Raw genomic sequence first — 23337 nt, 5'->3', positions numbered from 1 at the left:
AGGCAGGGGAGGACAAAAGGTGGCAAACTCTTCCCGTGGCATCAGTCACAGAGCAGGAACAGCAGGGAAGTGCTGCCTCCTGGACAGCAACAGCTCTCCCAGCTAAAAAACCATCTTGGAAATGCTGAAATAAACATCTCCTGACTAACTCTGCGCTTCTAAAGGGGATGGGTTTGGTTTGAGCCCAAAGCAGCATCCCTGGGCTCATCAGGGCTGAGGGACCAGGGGTGGGAGGGAGCTCGAGCAGCTGGGACAGGAAAAGTGGAGCAGCTGGATCTGCTTCCTTCTGCTCTGTCTAGCAGGATAAAACCACCCCTAAGGTTTGAATCCCATTCAGATGTGCCAGAGCGAGGCAGACAGCAGAGGTGCAGTAAGTCAGAGCACAGGATGGAGTTAAACCTGTCCCCCGAACATCTCCTGGTGGTCCAAACCTTCTCCTCCTCTCCTTCCAAAAGGAAAAACAACAACCCTAACGTGAAGAGGGGGGAGATTCCAGGTGCCAGGCAGTGAATCTCAGTCTCTTCCCTGCCCACCTCCTTGGCAGAGCCCTGATGTTGGGAGATCCAGGGGGAAAACAGAACCCTGGGGTGTGGGTGGCTGCTCTGGGCACTGCTCCTGGCAGGAGCAGCCCATCCGTGAGCCACGGCAGCCACCTGCTGGTACCTGCTTGCCCAGACACCATCCCTGCCTGCCCGAGGCACCTGCAGGATCCTCCCTGCTGTGTCCCAGCCCAGCATCACCCACACCAACCAGGGCAGCTCAGGGCATGCTGAGGGTCGTGCTGCTGTGTCCATCCCATGGCATGGCACTGCCCCTGGCCTCCAGTGGGTCCCCAGCCTTTGCCAGAGGGTGCTGGGGGAGAGGGCAACGGGGCACAAGGGGAAACACCTGGATGCTCCTGTTTTCTTTAGTTTATTTTTTGGGGGGTTTTTTGTTTGTTTGTTTGTTTGTTTGGGTTTGGGTTTTTGTTTGGTTTGGGTTTTGGGTTTGCTTTTCTTTTTTTTTTTGTGTTTTTTTTTTTTAATTTACTTTTTAACTCTAGCCCTAGGCAGGCAGATAATCCAAGAGGAGAAGCTGACCTGCTCAGACAGGGTCAGGCTGATGGAGCTTGCACCCAGCTCCCCATCAGTTGCCCCATCCCTCCCAAGCACCCACAGGGGTGCTGGTGAGGAGCCCCCCTCTCTTCCCGGTGACCAAAGCAAGGTCTGCTGTCCTTCTTCAGCTCTATTTTGGGTCAAAGCACACCTTATTTTGACTCTAATTAATAACTGGCTTTTGATGATGATGATATTAGAGCTGCCAGTTTTCATTACATTTATCCAGCCACTGCTGACGCCTTTCCTCTGTCCCTGGCCCCAGTGGAGAGGATGGGATGGGCCAAGTTGGCCTGAGCTGGAACTCACAGCAAGAGCAGCTTTTTGGGTCAAAATTTTGTCCCCCTCTCTCCCAGGAATCAGCAGCTGTGCTGGCCACATCCCACCAGGCAGAGGGTGATTATTCTCAGGGCTGACAAGGCAGAGAGCTGGTGTCCTCCTGCCAAGGATAAGAGAGGTGTCAGAGCCTCCCCAGGGTTTGCTCCTGGTTCTCCCCAGGGACTGAGCTCCTTTCCCAGCCCAGTGTCCCTCACAGCCTTGGGGTCAGGAATTCCAACATGAGCCACCCTGAGCAGGGGCACAGATGAGAGTCAGCCATCAATTTGTCAAAGGATAAAGGCTTTATTTATTAAAATAATAACTCTTTTTTTTTTCTCTGTGAGGCAGAACACCTGCAGGGCTGTGTGTGCTGTGACGTGGGTCACCGAGTGCTGGGGCTGCAGCTGACCACAGCTACCAGTGATTTCACTGATGAAATTCAGTAACACTGAAGAAATGCATGGAATATTTCCCACTGTGGCTCCAGGAGTCAGGGCTGAAGGGGTCTCTGCTCCACAGCCCCGTTGGATGCCACCTCCAGGTCGTGCTCCTCTGCATCCCTGGTGAGGTCTACAAACACCTGCAAGGGGACACAGTGGGAAGCACCCCATCATTGCCAGGGACTGGCTGTATTTGTGCTGCTCACAGGTTATTCCTTCTTCTTCCACAGGCAATTCCCAACCTGGAGCTCCTGCACAAACCTACCTGGTGCAAAGTGTTCAGTGACAAGCTGTACTCCTCGAGCTTGAAATTCCGTTTGGCTGCGGAGGGATGGAGAAAGCATCCTTAAAAAGCAAATCCACAGAAACCATTTGAAAGTGATTTCCTTATTTAACTGGTGGTTTCCTTTTACCTGCTTCTAGCTGGGAGAAAGACCTGGACAGAGGTAGTGCATCTGCCACTGGAATCTTGTAGGTGAGCATGGAAGAAGTCCTGAAAAATTAATAAAAATAAAGGAATTATTCATCTTGTGACTCAGCTTTGCAGTTTAGGGGGGGGTTTGTAGGATAACTGTGCTCCAGGTAAATCACTGAGCAAGGCCAGCAGGAGGAAGAGAGCATCCCAACCCAAATCCAGGCTGCCATGGGCAGCCCGTGGGCACTGACCTTTCCTGCCGAGCTGCCTGGGGGAAGAGGTTCAGGATTTCGGTGTGCAGAGCATCGCTCTGCCCCGCCTCTGTCATTTTGAGTTCTAGGCGGTAACTTGTGCCAAACTTCCTTTTGAGATCCTCAAGGGAACCGATGTACCTGCAGAGGGGGGAAAACATTGCTCAAACCACCACAGCCAGAAAAGAAATCCATGGCTTGAGGGAGCTGAGGAGTGGCTGTACATCCTCTTCTTCATCAGCTCTTCATGCCATGCTACCTCCCACAAAACTGATTGTTACACACGTGGGAGCACCCAAACCAGTATTTGCCATTAGATTAGGAAGTGAAAAAACCAAACTAACCCCAACTAACCCCAAAATAACCCCAAACTAACCCCAACTAACCCCAAAATAACCCCAATCTAACCCCAAAATAACCCCAAAATAACCCCAATCTAACCCCAAAATAACCCCAACCCTCAGATTAACCCCAACTAACCCCAAACTAATCCTAAACCCCAACTAACCCAAACAAACCCCAAACCAACCCCAGCCTGCAAACGACCCCCAAACTAACCCTGACTAACCCCCAACTAACCCAAACTAACCCCAAAATAACCTCAACCTGCAAACTATCCCCAAACTAACCCCAACTAACCCCAAACTAACCTCAACCTACCCAAACATAACCACAACCCCCAACTAACCCCAAACTAACTCCAGACTAACCCAAACTAACTCCAAACTAACCCCAACCCCCAGATTAACCCCAAAATAACCCAGACTAACCCAAACCAAGCCCCAACCTCCAGACTAACGCCAAACAAACCCCAACCCCCTGATTAACCGCAAAATAACCCAAATGAACCCAAACTAACCCAAACTAACTCCAAATGAACCCCAACCTCCAAACTAATGCCAAATTACCCCCAAACTAATCCAGACTAACCCCAACTAACCCCAAACTAACCTCAACCTACCCAAACCTAACTACAACTCCCAACTAACCCCCAGCTAACTCCAAACTAACCCCAACCCCCAGATTAACCCCACAATGACCCAGACTAACCCAAAATGAACCCAAACTAACCCCAAATGAACCCCAACCTCCAAACTAACACCAAAATAAGCCCAACTAACCCCAAACAAACCCCAACCCCCTGATTAACCGCAAAATAACCCAAATGAACCCAAACTAACCCCAAACAAACCCCAACCCCCCGATTAACCCCAAAATAACCCAAATGAACCCAAACTAACCCCAACCCCAGGTTAACCCCAAACTAATCCAAGCTAGCCCCAGGCCCAGCCCAGCCCCAGCTGCCGTGCCCACCGGAGCCGGCCGCACGCCAGGACGGCCACGCGGTCGCAGATCGCCGCCGCCTCCGGCAGGGACTGCGTGCACAGGATGGCTGCCCTCTCCCTGCTCCTCACGGAGGCCTCCAGCATCCTCCTGCCAACAGAGGGACCGCAGTCACTTCGCGGGAACAGCCACAGAGAATCTCCCGGCTCCTTTTTCTGCCCCTGCCAAGGCGGGGATTGAAGCGCTACAGGTGGTACTTCGTGTTCAGGTTTAGATGTTTGTTATTTCTTATCGATATTAAAAGTCATCAGTTCTACAGCATTCTACTAACAAGCTACACAATGGCTAACTATCTTTCTACACAAGGTCTTTTGAGGCCAAACTATCCAATTAAGGAATGACACCTAAATTATTTTCACTTTTAACTCAATAGCTGGTCACTCAAAGTCCACAGACTTTTCTGTCCAAGTACACAAAACCACCCAAACCCATGGAGAAGAAGGTGAAGGAGCAGCCTCCACTCTAAAACCTCCATCTTGCTCTCTATATATTACTATATTCTAAAACCCCAAACTCTGAGTTTTCCACCCTGTGATATTACAAACTTCTAATCAAACTCCACACCCGTAATCCCAGGGCTATCAATCAATTTTGGAAGCCTTCTCCACAGCCTCAGGTCAATTACAGTATTTTCTTGTGGGTCTGTGCCCTTCAGCACAGAAAGTTTAAAATTCTCGGCATCCAAGACTCCAACACTGGTCTGTCTCCCTCCCTAGAAACAACTTTTTAAAGTTATTAAAAAGCAGAGAACTATTTAAAAAACATCAGTTTTCTCGTTTAAAGATGACCTGGATGCCACTGCTATGTTGTAATTTGTCATGTCAGCATCCCTCCAAATTTTGCACTGATGAAAAGCAAAAGCAAACACCAGCCCTGAATGACTCAAGGGAGGACTTCCTACAAATTCTTCCCTTTCTTCCCTTGCTCTGAAGAAAACAGAAATTTGGGCTTTTGTACCAAATGCATGGGTTCAGCTGGTGCCTAATGAGATTTTTTTGGGGTGTATTAATGACCATTATGGGTTCATTTTTTGGGGTGTATTAATGACCAATATGGGGTCATCTTTTGGGGTGTATTAATGACCATGATGGGGTCATTTTTTGGGGTGTATTAATGACCATGCTGGGGTCATTTTTGGGATGTATTAATGACCATGATGGGTTCATTTTTTGGGGTGTATTAATCACCATTATGGGGTCATTTTTTTGGCTGTATTAATAACCATGATGGGGTCATTTTTTGGGGTGTATTAATGACCATGATGGGGTCATTTTTGAGGTGTATTAATGACCATGATGGGGTCACCTTTTGGGATGTATTAATGACCATGATGGGGTCATTTTTGAGGTGTATTAATGACCATGATGGGGTCACCTTTTGGGATGTATTAATGACCATGATGGGGTCATTTTTTTGGATGTATTAATGACCATGATGGGGTCATTTTTGAGGTGTATTAATGACCATGATGGGGTCACCTTTTGGGATGTATTAATGACCATGATGGGGTCATTTTTTTGGATGTATTAATGACCATGATGGGGTCATTTTTGAGGTGTATTAATGACCATGATGGGGTCACCTTTTGGGATGTATTAATGACCATGATGGGGTCATTTTTGAGGTGTATTAATGACCATGATGGGGTCACCTTTTGGGATGTATTAATGACCATGATGGGGTCATTTTTTTTGGATGTATTAATGACCATGATGGGGTCATTTTTGAGGTGTATTAATGACCATGATGGGGTCACCTTTTGGGATGTATTAATGACCATGATGGGGTCATTTTTTTGGATGTATTAATGACCATGATGGGGTCATTTTTGAGGTGTATTAATGACCATGATGGGGTCACCTTTTGGGATGTATTAATAACCATGATGGGGTAATTTTTTGGGGTGTATTAATGACCATTATGTTACAGGGCTTGCTGCCAGCTGAGTGAGGAGCTCAGCAAGCTCTCCCCATGCCCTGGGCATTGGGAAAAAGGGAAATGTCAGACCTCCACTGTCACCTCTGCCTGCCCAAGAGTTCCTGCAATGATGGGTGAGCTCATCCTGTTAAACCTGTCCCAGATTCCCCTTCCTGCCAGGCCAGGGCTGCTCACCACATGCGGCGCTGCCCTTTGGGGTCCACGCTCACGGAGGGCTCATCCCAAAGCATCACTGCTGGGCCTCCCAGGATGCTCAGAGCAAACGACAGCTGGAATGGGAACAACATCAGGTCAGGGCTCTTTTGTTTACCTGCAAAACTGGTGAACCTTAATCCCTGTGAATTTTTTCAAAGCTGAAGCTCTTGATTCCAAAGTACAAAAGGAAGAGGGATTTAAAAAAAATCCCACTTCAGGTGTTCTCAGTTAATGTTTTAATCTCTCAAAATCAGATTTCCCCAGAACCCCTGAGCCTGCCAAAGATGTCAAAGTGGTTTTCCATCCCATTTACTGGAAGATGAAGGTGGTGGGGCGTGAAGAGGTGATTGTAAATCCAATTTGTGGTCAGCACTTATTAAGCACACAGTGCAGAAGAAGGGGAAAAGGGGGTGAGGAGGAGGCAGGGAATCCTGCCAGGATGGATTCAAAAGGTATTGATGAAAATTAATAATGCCAGGAACCCACTCAGCTGAAGTTTTCCTCTGCACCACGTCCAAGAAAGAGCGAGCAGGGTTTGGGGAAGTAGCAAATCCAACACGTACCTTTCTGGCTTCTCCAGCAGATAAACTCCTTGCTGGGGTCCTGAAATGCTTCAGGAGATCCAAGGTCCTTCCTATGCTGTGGGGAATGGAAAGGGAAAAGCCTCAAATGACCATCTTGGCGTGCAACCTTGGTGGTCAGGGGTGCTGAGGAACACTGACATGTTTTGGTTGATATCCATCACCTTGGGTTACTTGGGGATTCTGCTCCTAACTTGGATGTTAAATGGAGGAATTTTTGCAGAAATTCAAGGCAGGAAGTGCAGCTAATGAGAGAAGTGTCACTCATGCAACTAGCCATGAACTGAGACAAGTTTGATTTTTTTTTTTCTGAATTTTCCCAGGTAAACTTGGGCTACAATCTTCATAGGCAAGGGACTGAGAACAGTATAAAATAGCAGACCTCATCAGGAGAAGCCCCTCTCTAAGGGGAGAGGCATTGAAGATGTTGTCTCTTAACCACACGAGCCAGCTTTGTTAACAGAGAAACCCCTCCCCACCCTATAAAATCACAGAGTGATTGGGGTGGTGTGGGAATCAGAAACACAGAAGCTTCCACAGACACCGAAGGATTTAATCTACAGCCTTGGAAGAAGCTTAGATTGATGCAAAAATACAACGCACAGATATTAAGCAGAAAAACCATAAATATAAATTTATATTTCTATAGCTGTAGGTGAGAATATGCCTTAAGTAAGTAAGAAACTGTATTGATAAGATGGTGAAGGACTTATAATAAGGGTGGGGTTGTATGGAATAAGCTGAGAGTTTAGAAGTTATAACAGAAGCATTTGTGTGCAAGTGAGACAGAAGCCATAAGACAAAAGTATCTGCACTGCAGCAGGAGTAAGGTGATAGATTATAAAAGCAAAATAAAATTCTATAATATAATAAATTAATGGACAGTGGCAACTGTCCATTGGTTTAGAAAGTTCTATATTGCCTTGTAGTGAAGAAACTGGTGACTACTCTTGAGCTATGGCCAAATGCTTGCTCCTCTAACATCTCATGGCCTCTGAGAATGATTTTTATCTGAGCAATAAATCATTCTGAGCTTGAAAACAGTCCCAACCCTTCCTTTCCAGCAGCGACAGACAGGCTGGAAGGCTCCCCACCTCAGGAGGGAGGGAGAACCAACAGATGAGATCATTTGGCTTCCTACCAGCTGATGGCAAGAGCAGCATCTTCCTCCCTCATTCCCCTGATGGCAGTGAAGGCCTCCAGGTGCTGCAGCACTGTCAGGTGTGGCCAGAGTGGGTCCTGCTGTGGGCACCAGCCCAGGGACCCTGGGCACGGGAGGGCTTCATCCTGGCCCCTGAGCAGCACCTGCACAGACACAGCTCCGGTTGTGGGGTCACACAATCCCTTGGGTGGGAGATACCTCAGAGCTCATCCCACCCCACCCCTAAAATGGGCAGGGACACCTCCCACCAGCCCAGGGCCCCAAGCAGCACCTGCACAGACACAGCTCTGCAGTTGTGGGGTCACACAATCACAGGGGGCTTTGGTGGGAGGTATCTCAGAGCCCATCCCACCCCTACAATGGGCAGGGACACCTCCCACCAGCCCAGGTTGCTCCAAGCCCCATCCAACTGGCCAAGGCAAGCAGTTGAGTGGTCAGCAGCCACTTGGGAGTGGTCACCCTCCATGAGCAGGGGGATGCTGCTCCATCTGCTTTTTCACTTTGGGTGATATTACCAACACCAGCCTGTCTTTTCCTAGTAATACTTTTCTATTTCCAACCTTCAGTCCCAAATCTGTAAGAGCAATGGCATTTCCCCTCCCCCAGCACATGCCATTAATCATTCTGCACGCAATTAATGATGGATTGTCACTGGCCCAACACTGCTCACATTCGTTTTCAATTTCCTGGTTTTGCAAGGCTGTTTATGGAGAGTGTTATTTTTGGGGTATTTTAGATGTCAACAATTCTTACAGGGCTCGAGACATTTCACAATGGGTTTCCAATGCCAGCTGAAGATTTCCTGTTGCTCAAACTCTTAAATCTGTAACACTGACTTTGATGAACACTAGAATTTATGCTTGGCATAAATCAACACTTTTTCTCAGCTCTGTAAATATCCAGGACACATAAATTGTACATAAACATCCAAACATCCCCTGGTTGTAGGAAGATTTTGCTGGCTTGCCTTATCACAGTTTTAATTTATAAATGCATCAAGGTTATTTCTGCAGCTGCTCCAAGGAGCCACCTACCTCCCCAGCAGTCACTGCTACACCTCCAGAAATCATGTTCAGAGTTGTGCTTTTCCCTGCTCCGTTGGGTCCTAACAGACCTAAGACTTCTCCTGGAACAAAAATGCAACAACTGTTAATAATATTTACTGGTCATATGACTGCTCCCCTGCATTCCATGTAACATTTAAAAGTACAGTAGGAGAAAGGGTTGTTTTATGCCCATAAATTAAAACTTTGAATGCAGGAGCCCAGAGTGTCAGGTCTCAATGCCTACAAGAAAATTCTAACAAAAACATTGCCTCCAAACGAGGCCTTCCCTTTAGATTTTAGTCATTTATATTACAGGGAGTGCAGAAAAGTACTTGAACCTCTTTTAACACCAAAAGAGAGGTTTTTGACAGCAAGTTTCTTCTTTTTCTTGAAGATGGAAGTGGCTGTCTTGACTTCGTATTCCTTGCGCAAACTGTTGACAACAACCAAGTCCTGTGAAGAGACAGAGAGGGAAATAAAAATTCTCCTCCTACCCCACGAGACAGCTGATCTCTTCTTACCATTAAGCAGGACTTTGAAAAAGAGAAAATTTCTAAATTAAAAAGCCATGAAACAGAGGTTAAAAAATAAAAAACCAAAACAGGAAAATATGCAGGATGGGAATAAAAATAACAGGGCCAACTAAAGTCCTTGTGGTGCCAGGGTGACCGTGGGCTGGACGGTGAGATCACATCTTCTTGGGATTTCTGCTGGTCAGAGTGACTCTGAGATATGTACAAGTCTCTTTTCTATCTGTTCTCATTCTCAAAGTTGTTTATTATTTCTTATTTATAACATTCTTTTTCTGACTCGCTGAGGTCAGGTCAGGTTGAGGCACACTGGCCACCCCCAGAGGCAGTGCTGTCTTTTATACTAAAAACTACATGTAATTAATTACAATAACTTTTTAACACTTATCACTTATGTTGGACAGTGAGTTTCTACCTTAAACTAATCTAAAAGTGCCAACATCACTTAGAGCACGGAGGCTGGGAAGAAGAAAGAAGAAGGATAAGGGCACGCTCAAATTCTTCTGTCTTGGGACTTCGAGCCACCATTCTAAAAACCTCAAAATTCTACTTTTCACCTTGTGATAAATTCACTATCATTCTACTTAAACTTTTGTGGCTTGTAGATCTTCATATAAGGTTGGTAATTTTTTCCATGGGTCAAAATCAAAGGCGCAGGGGTCTTGGCCTCTGTGCCAAGGTCTCTGAGCCCCCGTCAGGGTTTTGAGTCCTCCGGGGCAGCCAGAGGGATTTCCTGGGCTCTGACAACATCTGAGTGCATGAGCTAAGAAAGCAGAGGCAGATGTGAGAATGAAGATGATGGAGGATGGAGCAGAGCATGCAGAGGGCTGGGTGTGGGCTCACCTGCTCGTGCTGCAGCGAGGCCAGCGCGGCGCGCACGCGGTCCCGCTCCGCCTGCACCTCGGGGGGCTCCTCTCCGGGGGGCTCCTTGTTCTGCTGGGGCTCCTCCCTTCTCTGCTGGATCCTAGAGTGCAGCAGGGTCAGACTAAGCCCTTTTCTGACCCACAGATGGGGCAAACTGAGGGGCGTTTTAAAAACTTTATTCCATTTTCAGTCTCGTGAAGGCTGAGACAATACAGATGTTCTAATTCACAACATCACAATCAGAAGCCAACTATTTCCTAATTACAAAACACTATAAGCATTTCTTAACCTATCAACTTTGACCACACTGTATTATAAATGTCTTAACATCATGTCTAATCATCTCAATGTCTAATCATCTAAAATTACTGTGACCGTGTTCACAGGGGTCTGAGGATGAGGGAAGAGAGGAGGCTCTGACTCCATGTTTCAGAAGGCTTGATTTATTATTCATGATATATATTTTATTAAAACTATACTAAAAGAATAGAAGAAAGCTAGCCTTCTGAGGAAATCCTAAGAATAGCAAAAGAAAGAATGATAACAAAGGTTTGTGGCTTGGACGGAGAGTCTGAGCCAGCTGACTGTGGTTGGCCATTAATTAGAAACAACCCCACGAGACCAATCCCAGATGCACCTGTTGCATTCCACAGCAGCAGATAATCAATGTTTACATTTGGTTCCTGAGGCCTCTCAGCTTCTCAGGAGGAAAAAATCCTAAGGAAAGGATTTTTCATACAAGATGTCTGTGACAAATTACCCCTTCTGAATCCTACTACAATACATCTTTCATAGTTCTATTTCCCTAAAGCATCTAGTCTTATTTGCAAAACCATGTTCTAAAACTTATTTCTAGTTCAATTTCTCTCTCAACAATATCTATTCTATAACATTTCTAAGTCAGTATTTCTTATATCAAAGTTTACACACAGATACACACTATGTGAGCCTTCTGCCAAATCTTAAACTTTTTCTACAAATCCTTTTCCCACAGAGGAGGAGAGATGCTTTCACTGGGAATCACTTCCAAAAAGGTTTGCATTTATAAGTTTTTTCCCAGTATAGAGAGGACATAAATGGATACTTATATCTAGAAATAAGTATAATAGTTTTCAAATTTATCTCCCAGTGCACAGACTGGGGCCTGAACTACCCACCACAGTGACAGGAAGGAAATAAATAAAATTGCCTCGAAGCCTCAAATTCCCTATTTTTTTTTTTTTAATTTAATACTTTTCTGCCAGCTGAGGTTGAAGCTGGTGACACAAACATTAGATAAGAACCTGCGAAATGGCACCTTCCAGGCCCAGATTTTGCCAGATAAGTGTTTTTGATAAGCCCCAAACCTCTGGGGCAGTAAAATGTGTTTAAAGGATCACACTTTTAGTGCTGCCACGTTTTAAATTTATTGCAGGGCTCCCACCTAAAGTGTGGTCCCTTAAATTTATTTAGTTGGCAGCACCAATGAAACCCAAAATTTATTTGCCCTTGGGGAGCTCACAGGCTCAGAGTTGGAAGGGACACACAAGGATCACTGAGCTGTTCCCCTGATGGGGTTTGCTCAAGAATTTATTCCTGGGGAGGAAAAGCAAAACCTCACTGGCATGGCTGAGAAAATAAAGGCCAGCTTCAGCTTCTCCTTCATCTTTAATTATTGACTGGTTCCCTGCTCCAGACATTCCAATCATCTGGTCAAGGAGAATTAAAATACATGTGGCAGGTTTGCAAAGCAATTTGGGCATTTAACCCAATTACAAATGTTACCAAGTTTTACCTTTTTTGGGACATTTTACCAAATTACCAAATTAACCAATTAACCAAAACCACATAGTGTTTGGTAATTAAATACTTTTTATAAATCTTCTCTCATGTCACTCAGGTCACTTGTTGTTGGTGACACTTAAGCAGGGAGCACTTGGACACGCTGATCAAGATTTAGGGAAATTCTCATTCCTCTTTGGAGCAACACTGGCACCTTTGAAAAGGAGTTAAAACTTTTCTTTTTCAAATTGGAACTAAAATTTACCCCCTGTAGGGAAACGCCCTGAAATCACAGCTATGAGCCTTAAAAAAAGGCTGAAATCACAATTTTTGTCCTCTCAAGGACACAGAAACAATTAAAAATACGAACTTTATCCACATGCTAACAAACATTTTTCTCATAACACGTTTTCCCCCCTGCTGTCAGGAGGCTGTGCAGCTCCAAGCCCACCCTGCAGACTGGGACAGCTGTGGCTCACAAGGATTCCCTGGGACCCACCTGAAAATGGGATCAAGCCCTGGGACTGCTTCTCCATATCTCATCTCCAAACAGCGCAGGAGGAAAGCAAAAATCACAGAGTGGACATATGGCTGAAAAGCAGACACTCATTAGGTTTGGGTGCAGACAAGGTAACAACACACCCTGTTAATTTTAATTATAAAGGGATGCAGTAACCCATCCCATTAATTGCAGCTGTTGAAAGGTCTGCAGGGGCAAGGAGCCAAATTGATGCTTTGCAGACATTGCTCTCTGATATGCAGATCATTTGCAAAAGCCTTGATTTCTTACAGCAGCTCTAGCCCAGATAATCCACCTGCACCCCAGCAGACACCCCATGGGATGGGAGATCCTCTCATCCTTTTGTGGCAGCAGCATTGGCATGATCACTTTATTAATGATATCTCTGCCTTCTACATGAGCTCCACTTAAGCCCCTGCCCCACTTCTGCAGCATCCAAGGGCCACATCAGGCACAAGCTCAGGATTTATTGGAATTTGCCTCCCCTGCCAACACTTAATGGGAAATTTTGACTACAAACCCCATCCTTTCTTTATGGGGAGAGTTTACAAGCCCAGTGCAAGCCCACTGCATCAGTGACAGTCGCCCCTGCCCAAGCAACCATCTCCAAGTCCCTCCTTACTGCAAAGACAGGCATGTAGATGTAATTCCATGTCTCAAAAATGGTGAAATCGTGGTACATGAGGAAGTTCTGGAAGAAAAGGAGATGAGTCAATTAGAAAACTCCTCAGCACGGTGTGTCTCAGGGCAGGGTCAGAGCAAGTGGGGCAGGTAGGGATGTTTAGCTTTTCTTCAGGACAGGATAAAGGAGCTTTGATCTGCATTTTTTTCCTTTGGTTCTTACTGCCTCAAGGGGTTGTGGCTTCCTTGGCTACAGAAATTCAGAGGCCTCAAATCAGCCAGGTTAAGTTGACCTTTTCCATCACTGCTTCTCTCTTCCCAGGTCTTTGGCCTTCTCCCATCTCACTTCTTCCCTCCTGGTTTTCCCATTCCAACACTTTCCCCTCCCATCCCACCCCTGCTGCCAACATACAGCCACTGTAACAGCTCTTAGTGACTAAACAAACCAAAAACATCCCAATCAAACAGAGGATTAACAGGTCAAATCTCAGCCTCTTCTCTCACTCAACAGCCTGGAACTCCTTTTTCTTTTCCCACTCTCTCTTTATGACTGGGAATTTGGGAAGTGCCTCTTGCTTTGCCAGTTTTTGCACCATTAGGATAATTATTGAATTTAGTAGGATGTGTTTTGCTTACTAGTCCAGAGAACATGATCCAGCCCACAGGGGGAAACATAGGGATCAGCATACAGATGTAGTACAGCACTTCATGATGATCACTGTGCATAAAAGCAACATAACTCACCTGGAATAAAGCAGAAAAACGATTTACAACACTAATGTATTAATGCTAAAAAAACAGGATATTTGTCAGTGATTCAGGTTATTCTGCTGAATATTGATATAAACTGAAATTTACTGATGCAAATTTGAAACAAAGCTCCAAGTGGCAAGGTGTGTAAATCAAACATTTCAGAGTGAAGCTGCTCCTCACTTACCAAAATGAAGGTTAAGGACCAAATGTAACGATTGCTTCGCCCCACGTGAAATTTGAAGGCCATTAAATAAACGAAGAGGACAAGAGATATTCCATAACCAAAGATGCAAACGAGCTGGAGAGAGAGAGACATCAGTGACCAGGAGGTGCCTCTGGACACATGACAACCTGCCCAGAGAAGCCCATTGCAAATAAACTCTCTAAAGCCAAATCCTGCAGTGAAATGAAGGCAGGGAGCTGTTCCCATTCACCCATTTTGCCCAGAGCTCACCAGGGTCAGCACAGCACGGGTCTCCAAGGGGCAGATGCGGGTGAAGAGCACCAGGAGCCCGAACATGAGGCACATCAGGCTCCAGAAGAAGGGGATGTCCACCAGAGCCTGCCCACACCAGTAGGCTGAGGGGAAGAGCCCCGCGAGCCGCAGCTGGGAGCGAGCCTGGAGCTGCAAAAATGACAAAAGTGAGAAAAGGGAGAGTCTAAAACATCAGCCCTGCTCCTTCTCTATTCCCTTGCTCCTCCCTTCCTCTCCTTTCTGAGCACTTCCAATTCTCAGTTCAACCATTTGTTTAAAACCACGTCATTCCTAAAATGAAAAGAAAATTAAATCATTCAGATCTCAAAAGCTTTATTAACATCCACATTACTGTGAGCCCCAGCTGGCTCCCTGGGATGCAGAGAAGTGCACTTTGGTACTGATCTGACTGATTTTCTTCTATCATCCTACCTAGAAACCACAGAATCATGGAATGGTTTGGGTTGGAAGGGACCTTAAAGATCATCCCTGCCATGGCAGGAACACCTTCCACTGTTCCAGGCTGCTCCCAGCCTGTCCAGCCTGGCTTTGGACACTTCCAGGGATCCAGGGGCAGCCACAGCTGCTCTGGGCACCTGTGCCAGGGCCTCCCCACTGGTGCTCTCCGGATATTTTGCATTGCATTCACTCCTTGTGCTCTTTACCTTGTAATCCTCCACGCTGCTCATCGCAAAGAGAGGAGGCAAACCAGCAGACAAAACCAGCAGGTAGGTGAATAAGCCAAAAAAAATGTAATGCTTCAGCTCTGGGTTTTCTCCCTGTGGGGGGAAATTCAGTCATCCACGGCTGATGCTGCCCAGGGAAAATCTGCCTGGCTCAACGCTCATGGGATGGTTGAACACAGCAGTGAGCAAGAGCACTAATGCTAAATCAGTGGTGTATAAGAACAGAAAACAAGGTAAAAAGAACAAAATAATGACATTTAGCATCCTAGAATTTGCAGAAAGAATTTGGGTTACTGTAAATTGTTGAGGATGGAGACCAGCTTTTTGTTGCTGAGGAAAGGTGTGGTTTGCAAAGATCACTGTTGTATTCCCACCACGCTCATCAGCATGGGCTGGCTGGAAAGGACCTTAAAGCCCATCTCATTCCACCCCTGCTGTGGGCAGGGACACCTTCCACTATTCCAGGTGGCTCCAAGCCCTGTCCAAACTGTCCTTGGACACCTCCAGGGGTCCAGGGGCAGCCACAGCTTCTCTGGGCACCTGTGCCAGGGCTTCCCCACCCTCCCAGGGAACATTTTCCTCCTAAATCCAATCTGAACCAATCTGGCTCAGTGGGAAGCCATTCCCCTTTGCCCTGTCACTGCCCTCGTAAACAGCCTCTCTCCATCTTTCCATCAGGGACTGGAAGGCCACAAGTAGATCACCCTGAAACTTCTCCAAGAACAATCCCAATCCTCTCCAAACAGCACCAATTCCTCACGGTACCGAAACCCCACAGAACCCTTGGAAAAATCCCCATTAAACACCCCCAGGAACCAGCAGCAGTGGGACCACTGCCCTCAGCCCTTGGGAGCTGCTCCCCCAGCCCCCAGGCTGCGCAGTCCCCATCCCTCCAGCTGCCCCAGGTGATGGCAGGGAGGGACCCTGACCGTGTAGAAGAGCTGGCTCCAGACGCGGAAGCGGGAGGTGGAGTTGAAGAGCCGCAGGAAGGTGTTGCTGAGGATGTTCACCAGCACAGGGAAGCAGTTGATGGGCTCTGGGCTGCACATCACCGTGAACTGGCGGCTCTGAAGGTGTCAAAATAAAAAAAGGCCTTCATGTCCCTGAGAGGTGGGAGCAGCACTACTGAAACTCCTTATTGTACCAAAAAAATATTCTCCTTTTTCTGGTGTGTCTTGTATTTCCAGGGCTCCCAGACAAAGGCAGGAATGATGAATCTGGCTCCAGGTTCTCAGAAGGTTAATTTATTATTTTATGATGCTATATTATATTAAAGAATACTAAACTAAACGATACTAAAGAATACAGAAAGGATACTTACAGAAGGCTAAAAAGATAATAATGAAAACTCGTGACTCTTTCCGGAGTGCCGACACAGCTTGGCCCTGATTGGCCAAGGAGTGAAAACAACCCACAGCAAAAACCAATGAAACAATCACCTGTTGGATAAACAATCTCCAAACACATTCCAAAGCAGCAAAACACAGGGGAAGCAAATCAGATAATTATTGTTTTCATTTTTCTCTGAGGCTTCTCAGCTCCCCAGGAGAAAAATCCCGGGCAAGGGGATTTTTCCAGAAAACATGATGGCCACAGGTGTGTTTATTTCTCTCATTTAAATACTTCTCAGGAAATCCTGTTGATGTGCAGGATGAAAGAAGGAAAAAAAAAATATCCCTCACCTTGCCTTCCAGGGATATTTTTATAGCTCCATTATAATTTGGAAGGCTTGTGATGTTTTTCTCCGAGGTTATTTCTGGGGTTATGTTTTGAATCTTCAAAGCAGCAATGAAATCCTCGATTTCTGATCCTGAAATCAAGTCAAGGACAGAAATTAGAGTCATTAGAGGAATTTTTTTTTCTTTAAATAAAAAGGGTTTGATGTAAACAAGTTCCTACTTGCAAAGCAGAGTTATGTTAAAAACCCCAAATATTGAGATTCTAAGCAAACACATATTTTGTATATCTTTTCTATATATTTAAACTGGTCAAACAAAATATATGTGTTTCAAACTTAGTTTTTTTATTGCCTTTTTTTAAGATTTCCTGGTTCATTACTCTTTTACATATCATCTAAATCATCACTAGGACTGCATTTCCTTTTGCTCAAAATAAAACACCTCTCAATGCACATTCCTTTGTATATCTGTGGCATTTGCAAAGTTGCTCTGTCAATCATAATAAAATTCACATTGATGCAGAAAGTGAGTCAGCCTCACATGTTGTTCCTCACCTGTGTCATTGAAGATGAGGAGGTTTGTAGACCTATTTTGAATTTTCTCTTTTGTGGGAAGAAAATACTGGCTAGATGTGATTTCCCAGCTGCTGGCGGTGTGCCACAGATGAAACAGCATTAAAACCATCAGTGGTGGAAGGATAAATATTCCAAACAACAGCAATCTAGATGGAAAAACAGACCATAAGTGAGGCCAGGGGAAATCCACCAATAAGTAATTGTGTTATTTATGGGGAAATTTAAAACTTAAGCAAGCCAGAGTTCTCCTGCTAAGTCCAGACTGCCCTTGTTTTTGCACCTTTGAAACATTTCCCACCTAATTCTCTGCTTCCAAACATCTCCAGCAGTATTTAAACCCCTCCTGAGCTGCTCCAGGGCTGCAGGGCAGGTGGGAGCTTCTGTACTTACATGCCCTTGAGGAACTTTCCATCGTGCTTCAGTCTGAGCAGGTGAATTCTCAGCACAGCACACACCTGCTGCCTCCAGAGCATCATCCCACTCATGGCCAGGATGCCCTGCTTGGAGAGCCACGGGAGGTTCTGGTCCCTCTCCTCGAGGTCTCCCTCTCCTGTGTGTTCACCATGAAATGCCATTATCCACAAAGAGCCTTCCAAGGACACCTTTTAATCCCCAGCAATCATCAGGGATCTTCTGCTCTGAACAGAGGGACGCTTTGAATTGTTTAATTTTTTTTTGCCTTTTTTTTTTTTTTTTTTAGAGAGACAAGAGTTAGAAGTGCAGAGAACAGGGGCCGTAATTAATCCAGAACAGAATTTATACTGGTGAATGCAGACTGGCTGGTGTGGCAACACATCCAAGATCTTCACTGACCTTAGGAAGTGCCTTCCGCAAACTTTATCCCTTCCCACCTCCTGGTCTGGGCTGTACAACCCTTCAAAGGTAAATAAATACCCTTCCAACATGAGCTTTAATTCTCATACTTGAAACCCTTTGGGAAACCAAGACAGAATCATTTGGGCTTCTCCAAGATGATGTTCCTCACTGAAGGCAAGTGGGACACAACTAAGCCACTCTAGGCCTATCAATATTGACATTTAGCAGAAATGGATTAGATATTCAATTAAAACACGCATTTAGATGGAACTTTACGGATGGCATGCTTGCAGAAGGGAGTGAAGGCTTTACCTTCGGGATCGATGGCTTCCTCACCCTGCAGCTTCAGGAAAACATCTTCCAGGGTTGTCCTGGTCACTTCATAATTCACCACCCCCTGCAAGAGGCTGCTCTCCAGGTGGCTGAACAGATCTGGACAGGAGAAACAACCAGGCTCAGCCCAGGTACCACAGCTCGTGCTGAGCACAGGCTCAGCAAGTCTTAATTAAAAAACTCAGCCAATTAACACTGGATGTTCCAGCATTCACGTCATTAACCCCCATGACGTAAAAGTCATCACTAATTTATTGTGTTTTAGAGGTAACTAGTGGAAAATTCAGTGGTTTTGGTTTTCATTGACCATCCTGAAAACAGAAGAGGGTCAGTGGATTTTAGTTTGTAGATTAGTTGGTGGATTTTCTTTTTTTTCATCTTCCTCATTAATATTAGCATGTGCACTGAAGGCTTTCTATAAAACTGATATTTATGCAGCTTCATAATTCCACACATTATGGACCAAGGAATATATTTATTCCCTTCACAGTACCTTTGATTTCTGCTTTTCCCACCAGTGGGTTTCCCTTTAAAACCCTGGCACAGGGGCAGGTTTCTCACCTGGGAAGCTGTCAGTGTTTTCCAGAGGCAGCCTAAAACACAGCTCATCCCTCTTCTGTCCCTTGAGCACAGCATCAGGGATGTACTGTCTGACCGTGGACGACACAAGCTCGGGGTCACACAGGTCATTTATGTGCATCCTGTTGAAAAAAAATCCATTTGTTATAAAGTTAAATAAGAAATAAAAAATCTGTGCCTCATCTGGTTGGAGTACAGAGGCAGCAGTGATCCTCCCATAGGGAAATCTCCAAAACTGGGCAGAACTTCAGTGGGAATTTTTACAGCCATCTGCAGTGCCCCTGGTTTTGCCATGCGTGCACAAAATGGTTGAGGGTAAGAATTATGATCCTGGACAATGCTGCTAAACCAAGAACTCAGGAATCAAACTCCTAAGAAGAAAAATAGCTTTGCATCAAAGCCATTGAACGTCACTCTGGCACCACAGATCACCTCACTCTGGTCCCCCTTCACTGCAGAGTCATTTTAGCTGCGTGCTCAGAGCTTTCAGGGTTGGGTTCCCAAGAAAGGCAGCTTCTTGTCCAAAGCAGGAACATTTTGGCAGCCTTAAAGGTCTTCTAAAATGAATTGTCAGGATTTCTACTACTGTCCAGATAAACTCTACAAAAACACAGACTCTACAAGAAAATATGAGAATGAGAAGCTTTTCACAAAAAGAATGATGACCAAAACAAAAGGTTTTACCTTAAGTGATAGCCAATTCCCCACTTTCTCTTCAAGTAGAGAGATGAGCCAACACTCTGTAATCTCCCACAGGAGAGGAAAGCTTTTCGATCTAAGGAGGAGGGAATGCAAAGGATTTAGGGGGATTTACAAGAGTGCAGCAGACTGACCTCACTCTGCTCCTTCTGAACTCAACAGACATTTTAATAATAAATTGAGAGGAGTAAAGCCAGGCCAGGCCTGAAGGTCTTTTTTTTTTTTTTAATATTTTTAAACCAATGCCTTTCTTCTCAGCATCATGGTTAATTATTTTAGTTCTGCATTCTTGTGGGTTTTTGGAGTATTTCCCACGCAGCACAGGAATGATACGGAAATGGGAATAGCGGCAAGTAAAATAAAAACAAAGGAAAATTATGGAAAATAAACTAAGTTTTGCTGACATAGAGACAAAGCCAGATAATGTGGAAATACTTTCTCCTAGAGAGGAGCATGAGCAAAGAAGACTGCTTTATCCTAGAGAGGAGCATGAGCAAAGCCTTGGAGGGACACATCAGCCCAGTTTTAACCCTCGCCAAGCTCGGCTTGGGTGGTCACTGTCAGAAAAAACACACCCAGCAGTGCCACAGGTGGGCTGTGCCCTGGAAACCCTTGGTGTGCACCCCAAGGTGCCAGCCGGGGCTCACCAGCCTGAGTGTCCGCCTCCTCCATGGACTGGGTGGCCACGAGCGTGGCGCGCCCGGCGCGGCGCTCCCGCAGCAGGCTCCAGACGTGGTGCCTGGAGCAGGGATCCAGCCCCGCCGTGGGCTCGTCCAGGAGCAGCACCTGCAAAGCACAACCAGGTCAGAACTCCCCACACCCCAGCCCGGGCAAGAGGTTTGGTGTGGCAGCAGCTCTCTGGCCACAGAGAGAAACACAACCTTCCCAGGCACCGTCCTGGGGAAGGCTGTGAGAAGATCAGAGGAAAGAATGATGAACGATTCTTATCTTCACTTGCTGCACCTGTTGTTGTGAACACGTGGAATGTGTTTGGGAGCTTTGTTCACCAAAGGGTGATTTCCTAATTGGCCAATGGTGATGGTGTTTTTAGTAAAGGACCAATTAGGTCAACCTGTATTGTGACTGTCTGTAAAGGCAATGGGTTTCTTAATAAGAAGAGAAGAATAGAATAGTATAATAAAGTGATAGAATTGTATAATAAAGTGATATATGTATCACTATTCTATGCTATAGAATAATAACTCTATATAGTATATAATATATATTCTATATAGTATATATATAGTATAATATATATACTATATATATTATATAGTATATATATAGTATAGTGTATATATATATACTATACTATATATAGTGTATATATATGTAGTGTAGTGTATATATATATACACTATACTATATATAGTGTATATATATACTATATATATATACTATATAATATATATATACTATATAGTATATATATTATATACTATATAGTATATATACTATACTATATATATAGTATAATAAAGTGATTGATCAGCCTTCTGAGAATCATGGAGTCAATGCTAATTATTACCCCTTTGGGGATGCCACACTACGAGTTTTACAGGGACTTCTGTGAGCCAGAGAGGAGTTTGATAACAGGATCCATGTTCACCCCTGGAAGAATTTTCTACCAAGCTCCTTGACACAGAAACCAAGAAAGAAAGAAGGATAAATAAGAGAAACCTGCAGCTGCCTGTTCCAATGAGCACTTTTTCTTTCCTGACCAATGAGTAAAGTGTAAACTTATGAGTTTGGTAAGAATGTATAAAAAGCATGCATGCTAGAATAAAAACAGTTTGAAGCCTTCTGAAAATGGAGTCTGTTGTTTTATATTGTGTCCATCTCAACTACAACACCAGCCCACGTGGCTCAGTTCCACACTTGCATCACTTGGTTTCATGCTTTTGATGGTCCCGTACAGAGAAGAGAATGTACCCTCAAGGATGGCTCGTTTTTATTGCTCCTTCTTCTGTTGCAGTATCACCACCCTTCTAATTAAAAATATGGCTCTGATTGAACCAGATTCCCCAATCCTTCCAGTAAGGGAATAGCAGCCTGGAGTGGCAGGGGAAAACCACAACAGTCTCTGTGCCAAGTCAAAATGCAACGCTATGTCCCAAAACAACACATGTTGTGTGTGCATAACCACAGCCATTCCCTACCTGGGGATTTCCTAAAATTGCAATTCCAAGAGACAATTTTCGTTTTTGTCCCCCACTCAGGGCTTCAGCACAAACATCCTGAACGTCGGTGAGGTCCAACATGATGAGAACTCTCTGCACCTTGGGAACACACAAAGACAAGAGTCACATTTCCAGAGCACTGGTTTGAATCCCTAAATGGCTGCAAACATTACAACTTCAAGATTTCAAACTTACCTACCCATAATGGCTTTGCTTGGAGATAAATAAGACAAGTCTGAGTTTTAACTCATGGCATGAGGATAAGAGAGCACTGGAAAACCACTTTGGCACTAAATCAGGTTTGTTCTCATTTCCACAGAACAAGATGCAGGTGATCAGATTTTATAAATAAAGCAAAAAGTGCCCAAGATGCCATAAAAGAGAAGTCAATGGCTGAGAAGCACATACCAACCTCTTCATCTACTTCCTTCCACTGAATCCCCTTGATGTGAGCAAAAATTCTCAGGTTTTCCTTCACTGTTAAGGCTTCAAAATGCAAATTAATTTGGGGGCAAATCCCAACTTTTTCCTGCATTCCTTCCATATTCCATATTTCAGAAGCATTGTAGTTGTAGATCATTGCAGAACCTGCACAGGGGGGTGAATGAAATATTTGACAATAATTCCAGCACCACAGATGCTTCCCAAGTGTTAAATTAAAAATGCAAGAAACAAAAAAGCAAAATAACCAGATAGCTCAAAGATTTAATACCTTTAAAAAATATTTCAGAGCACCAAAACCCTGCCTTACAAATAAAACCATATTTCCTGTAGGTGTGCAGCTGATGGAAAGCACCAGGTCATCCAGATGGTGCACACATGAAGGATCCATTATCCCTGGAGCTCGTGCTGAAGGAGAAATCTGCACTGCAAACAACCTAGCATGAATGACTGAGGGAAAACTTGGAGGTTTTTTGCTTATTTTCCCCTTACACTTGAACAAAACAGCTCAGCATCCAGGCCCATCCATCTCACCTGCTGTAGGCTTGGAAAATCCACTGAGCACATTTAACAGAGCAGTTTTCCCAGATCCACTGTGACCCAGCAGGGCAGTGATCTGCCCTTCATACACATTTAAGGACAAACCTAGAAGAAAAGAAGGACAACAGTAGATGGAAGTGTGTGAGAAGTGGACTTGGACCTGTAGCTTTTGCCACAGGGGACAGAAGTGACATTTTTTAGAAACTGAGAGGCAAAACCAGATCCAAAAGCACAGGTTGGTTCTTCAGGAGTTAGGCCTAAGCTTAGTAAGGAATTATGTCTTGATTGAACTGAGGGAATAAATGTATTATTTTCAATATTTAATGAATTTTGACTTCAGTTTTATACAAGGTTCACATTTTATTTTAGTGTGGCTCAAAAAGAGTCCTCAGGAAGAGAAGAGCGCAGAGCTTTTCCAAGATGTGAGATTTCACGACATATTTCAAAGCAGCCAGACTTTGTCCCCTCATTTTCTTTTTTAAAAAATACTTTGTCTTTCTC

General features: G+C 44.8%; 1 protein-coding gene across 1 annotated transcript in view; it reads right to left on the bottom strand.

Annotated features, from left to right (window-relative positions):
* Window positions 1-1710: 1710 nt before the first annotated feature.
* The window catches only part of LOC136566684 (ATP-binding cassette sub-family A member 9-like), a 33669-nt gene continuing 12042 nt past the window's right edge, over window positions 1711-23337 (bottom strand). Inside the window, exons 12-39 of the mRNA XM_066565945.1 lie at window positions 22831-22941; window positions 22268-22443; window positions 21835-21954; window positions 20323-20461; window positions 19661-19751; window positions 18959-19098; window positions 18377-18496; window positions 17639-17798; window positions 17228-17394; window positions 16677-16804; window positions 15924-16061; window positions 14974-15087; window positions 14288-14458; window positions 14018-14131; window positions 13717-13824; window positions 13082-13150; window positions 12439-12530; window positions 10158-10278; window positions 9123-9237; window positions 8773-8864; window positions 7718-7881; window positions 6559-6634; window positions 5975-6069; window positions 3833-3952; window positions 2519-2659; window positions 2266-2345; window positions 2118-2173; window positions 1711-1992 (exon numbers count right to left, since the gene is read on the bottom strand). Coding sequence (XP_066422042.1) covers window positions 1903-1992; window positions 2118-2173; window positions 2266-2345; window positions 2519-2659; window positions 3833-3952; window positions 5975-6069; window positions 6559-6634; window positions 7718-7881; window positions 8773-8864; window positions 9123-9237; window positions 10158-10278; window positions 12439-12530; window positions 13082-13150; window positions 13717-13824; window positions 14018-14131; window positions 14288-14458; window positions 14974-15087; window positions 15924-16061; window positions 16677-16804; window positions 17228-17394; window positions 17639-17798; window positions 18377-18496; window positions 18959-19098; window positions 19661-19751; window positions 20323-20461; window positions 21835-21954; window positions 22268-22443; window positions 22831-22941 — 3308 coding nt within the window. The 3' untranslated portion in view covers window positions 1711-1902. The remainder of the gene's footprint in view (window positions 1993-2117; window positions 2174-2265; window positions 2346-2518; window positions 2660-3832; window positions 3953-5974; window positions 6070-6558; window positions 6635-7717; window positions 7882-8772; window positions 8865-9122; window positions 9238-10157; window positions 10279-12438; window positions 12531-13081; window positions 13151-13716; window positions 13825-14017; window positions 14132-14287; window positions 14459-14973; window positions 15088-15923; window positions 16062-16676; window positions 16805-17227; window positions 17395-17638; window positions 17799-18376; window positions 18497-18958; window positions 19099-19660; window positions 19752-20322; window positions 20462-21834; window positions 21955-22267; window positions 22444-22830; window positions 22942-23337) is intronic.

This window comes from Molothrus aeneus, chromosome 26 (assembly GCF_037042795.1).
Source record: "Molothrus aeneus isolate 106 chromosome 26, BPBGC_Maene_1.0, whole genome shotgun sequence".
In the NCBI taxonomy this organism is placed as follows: Eukaryota; Metazoa; Chordata; class Aves; order Passeriformes; family Icteridae; genus Molothrus; species Molothrus aeneus.
This window is presented reverse-complemented; position numbering and strand designations above follow the sequence as displayed.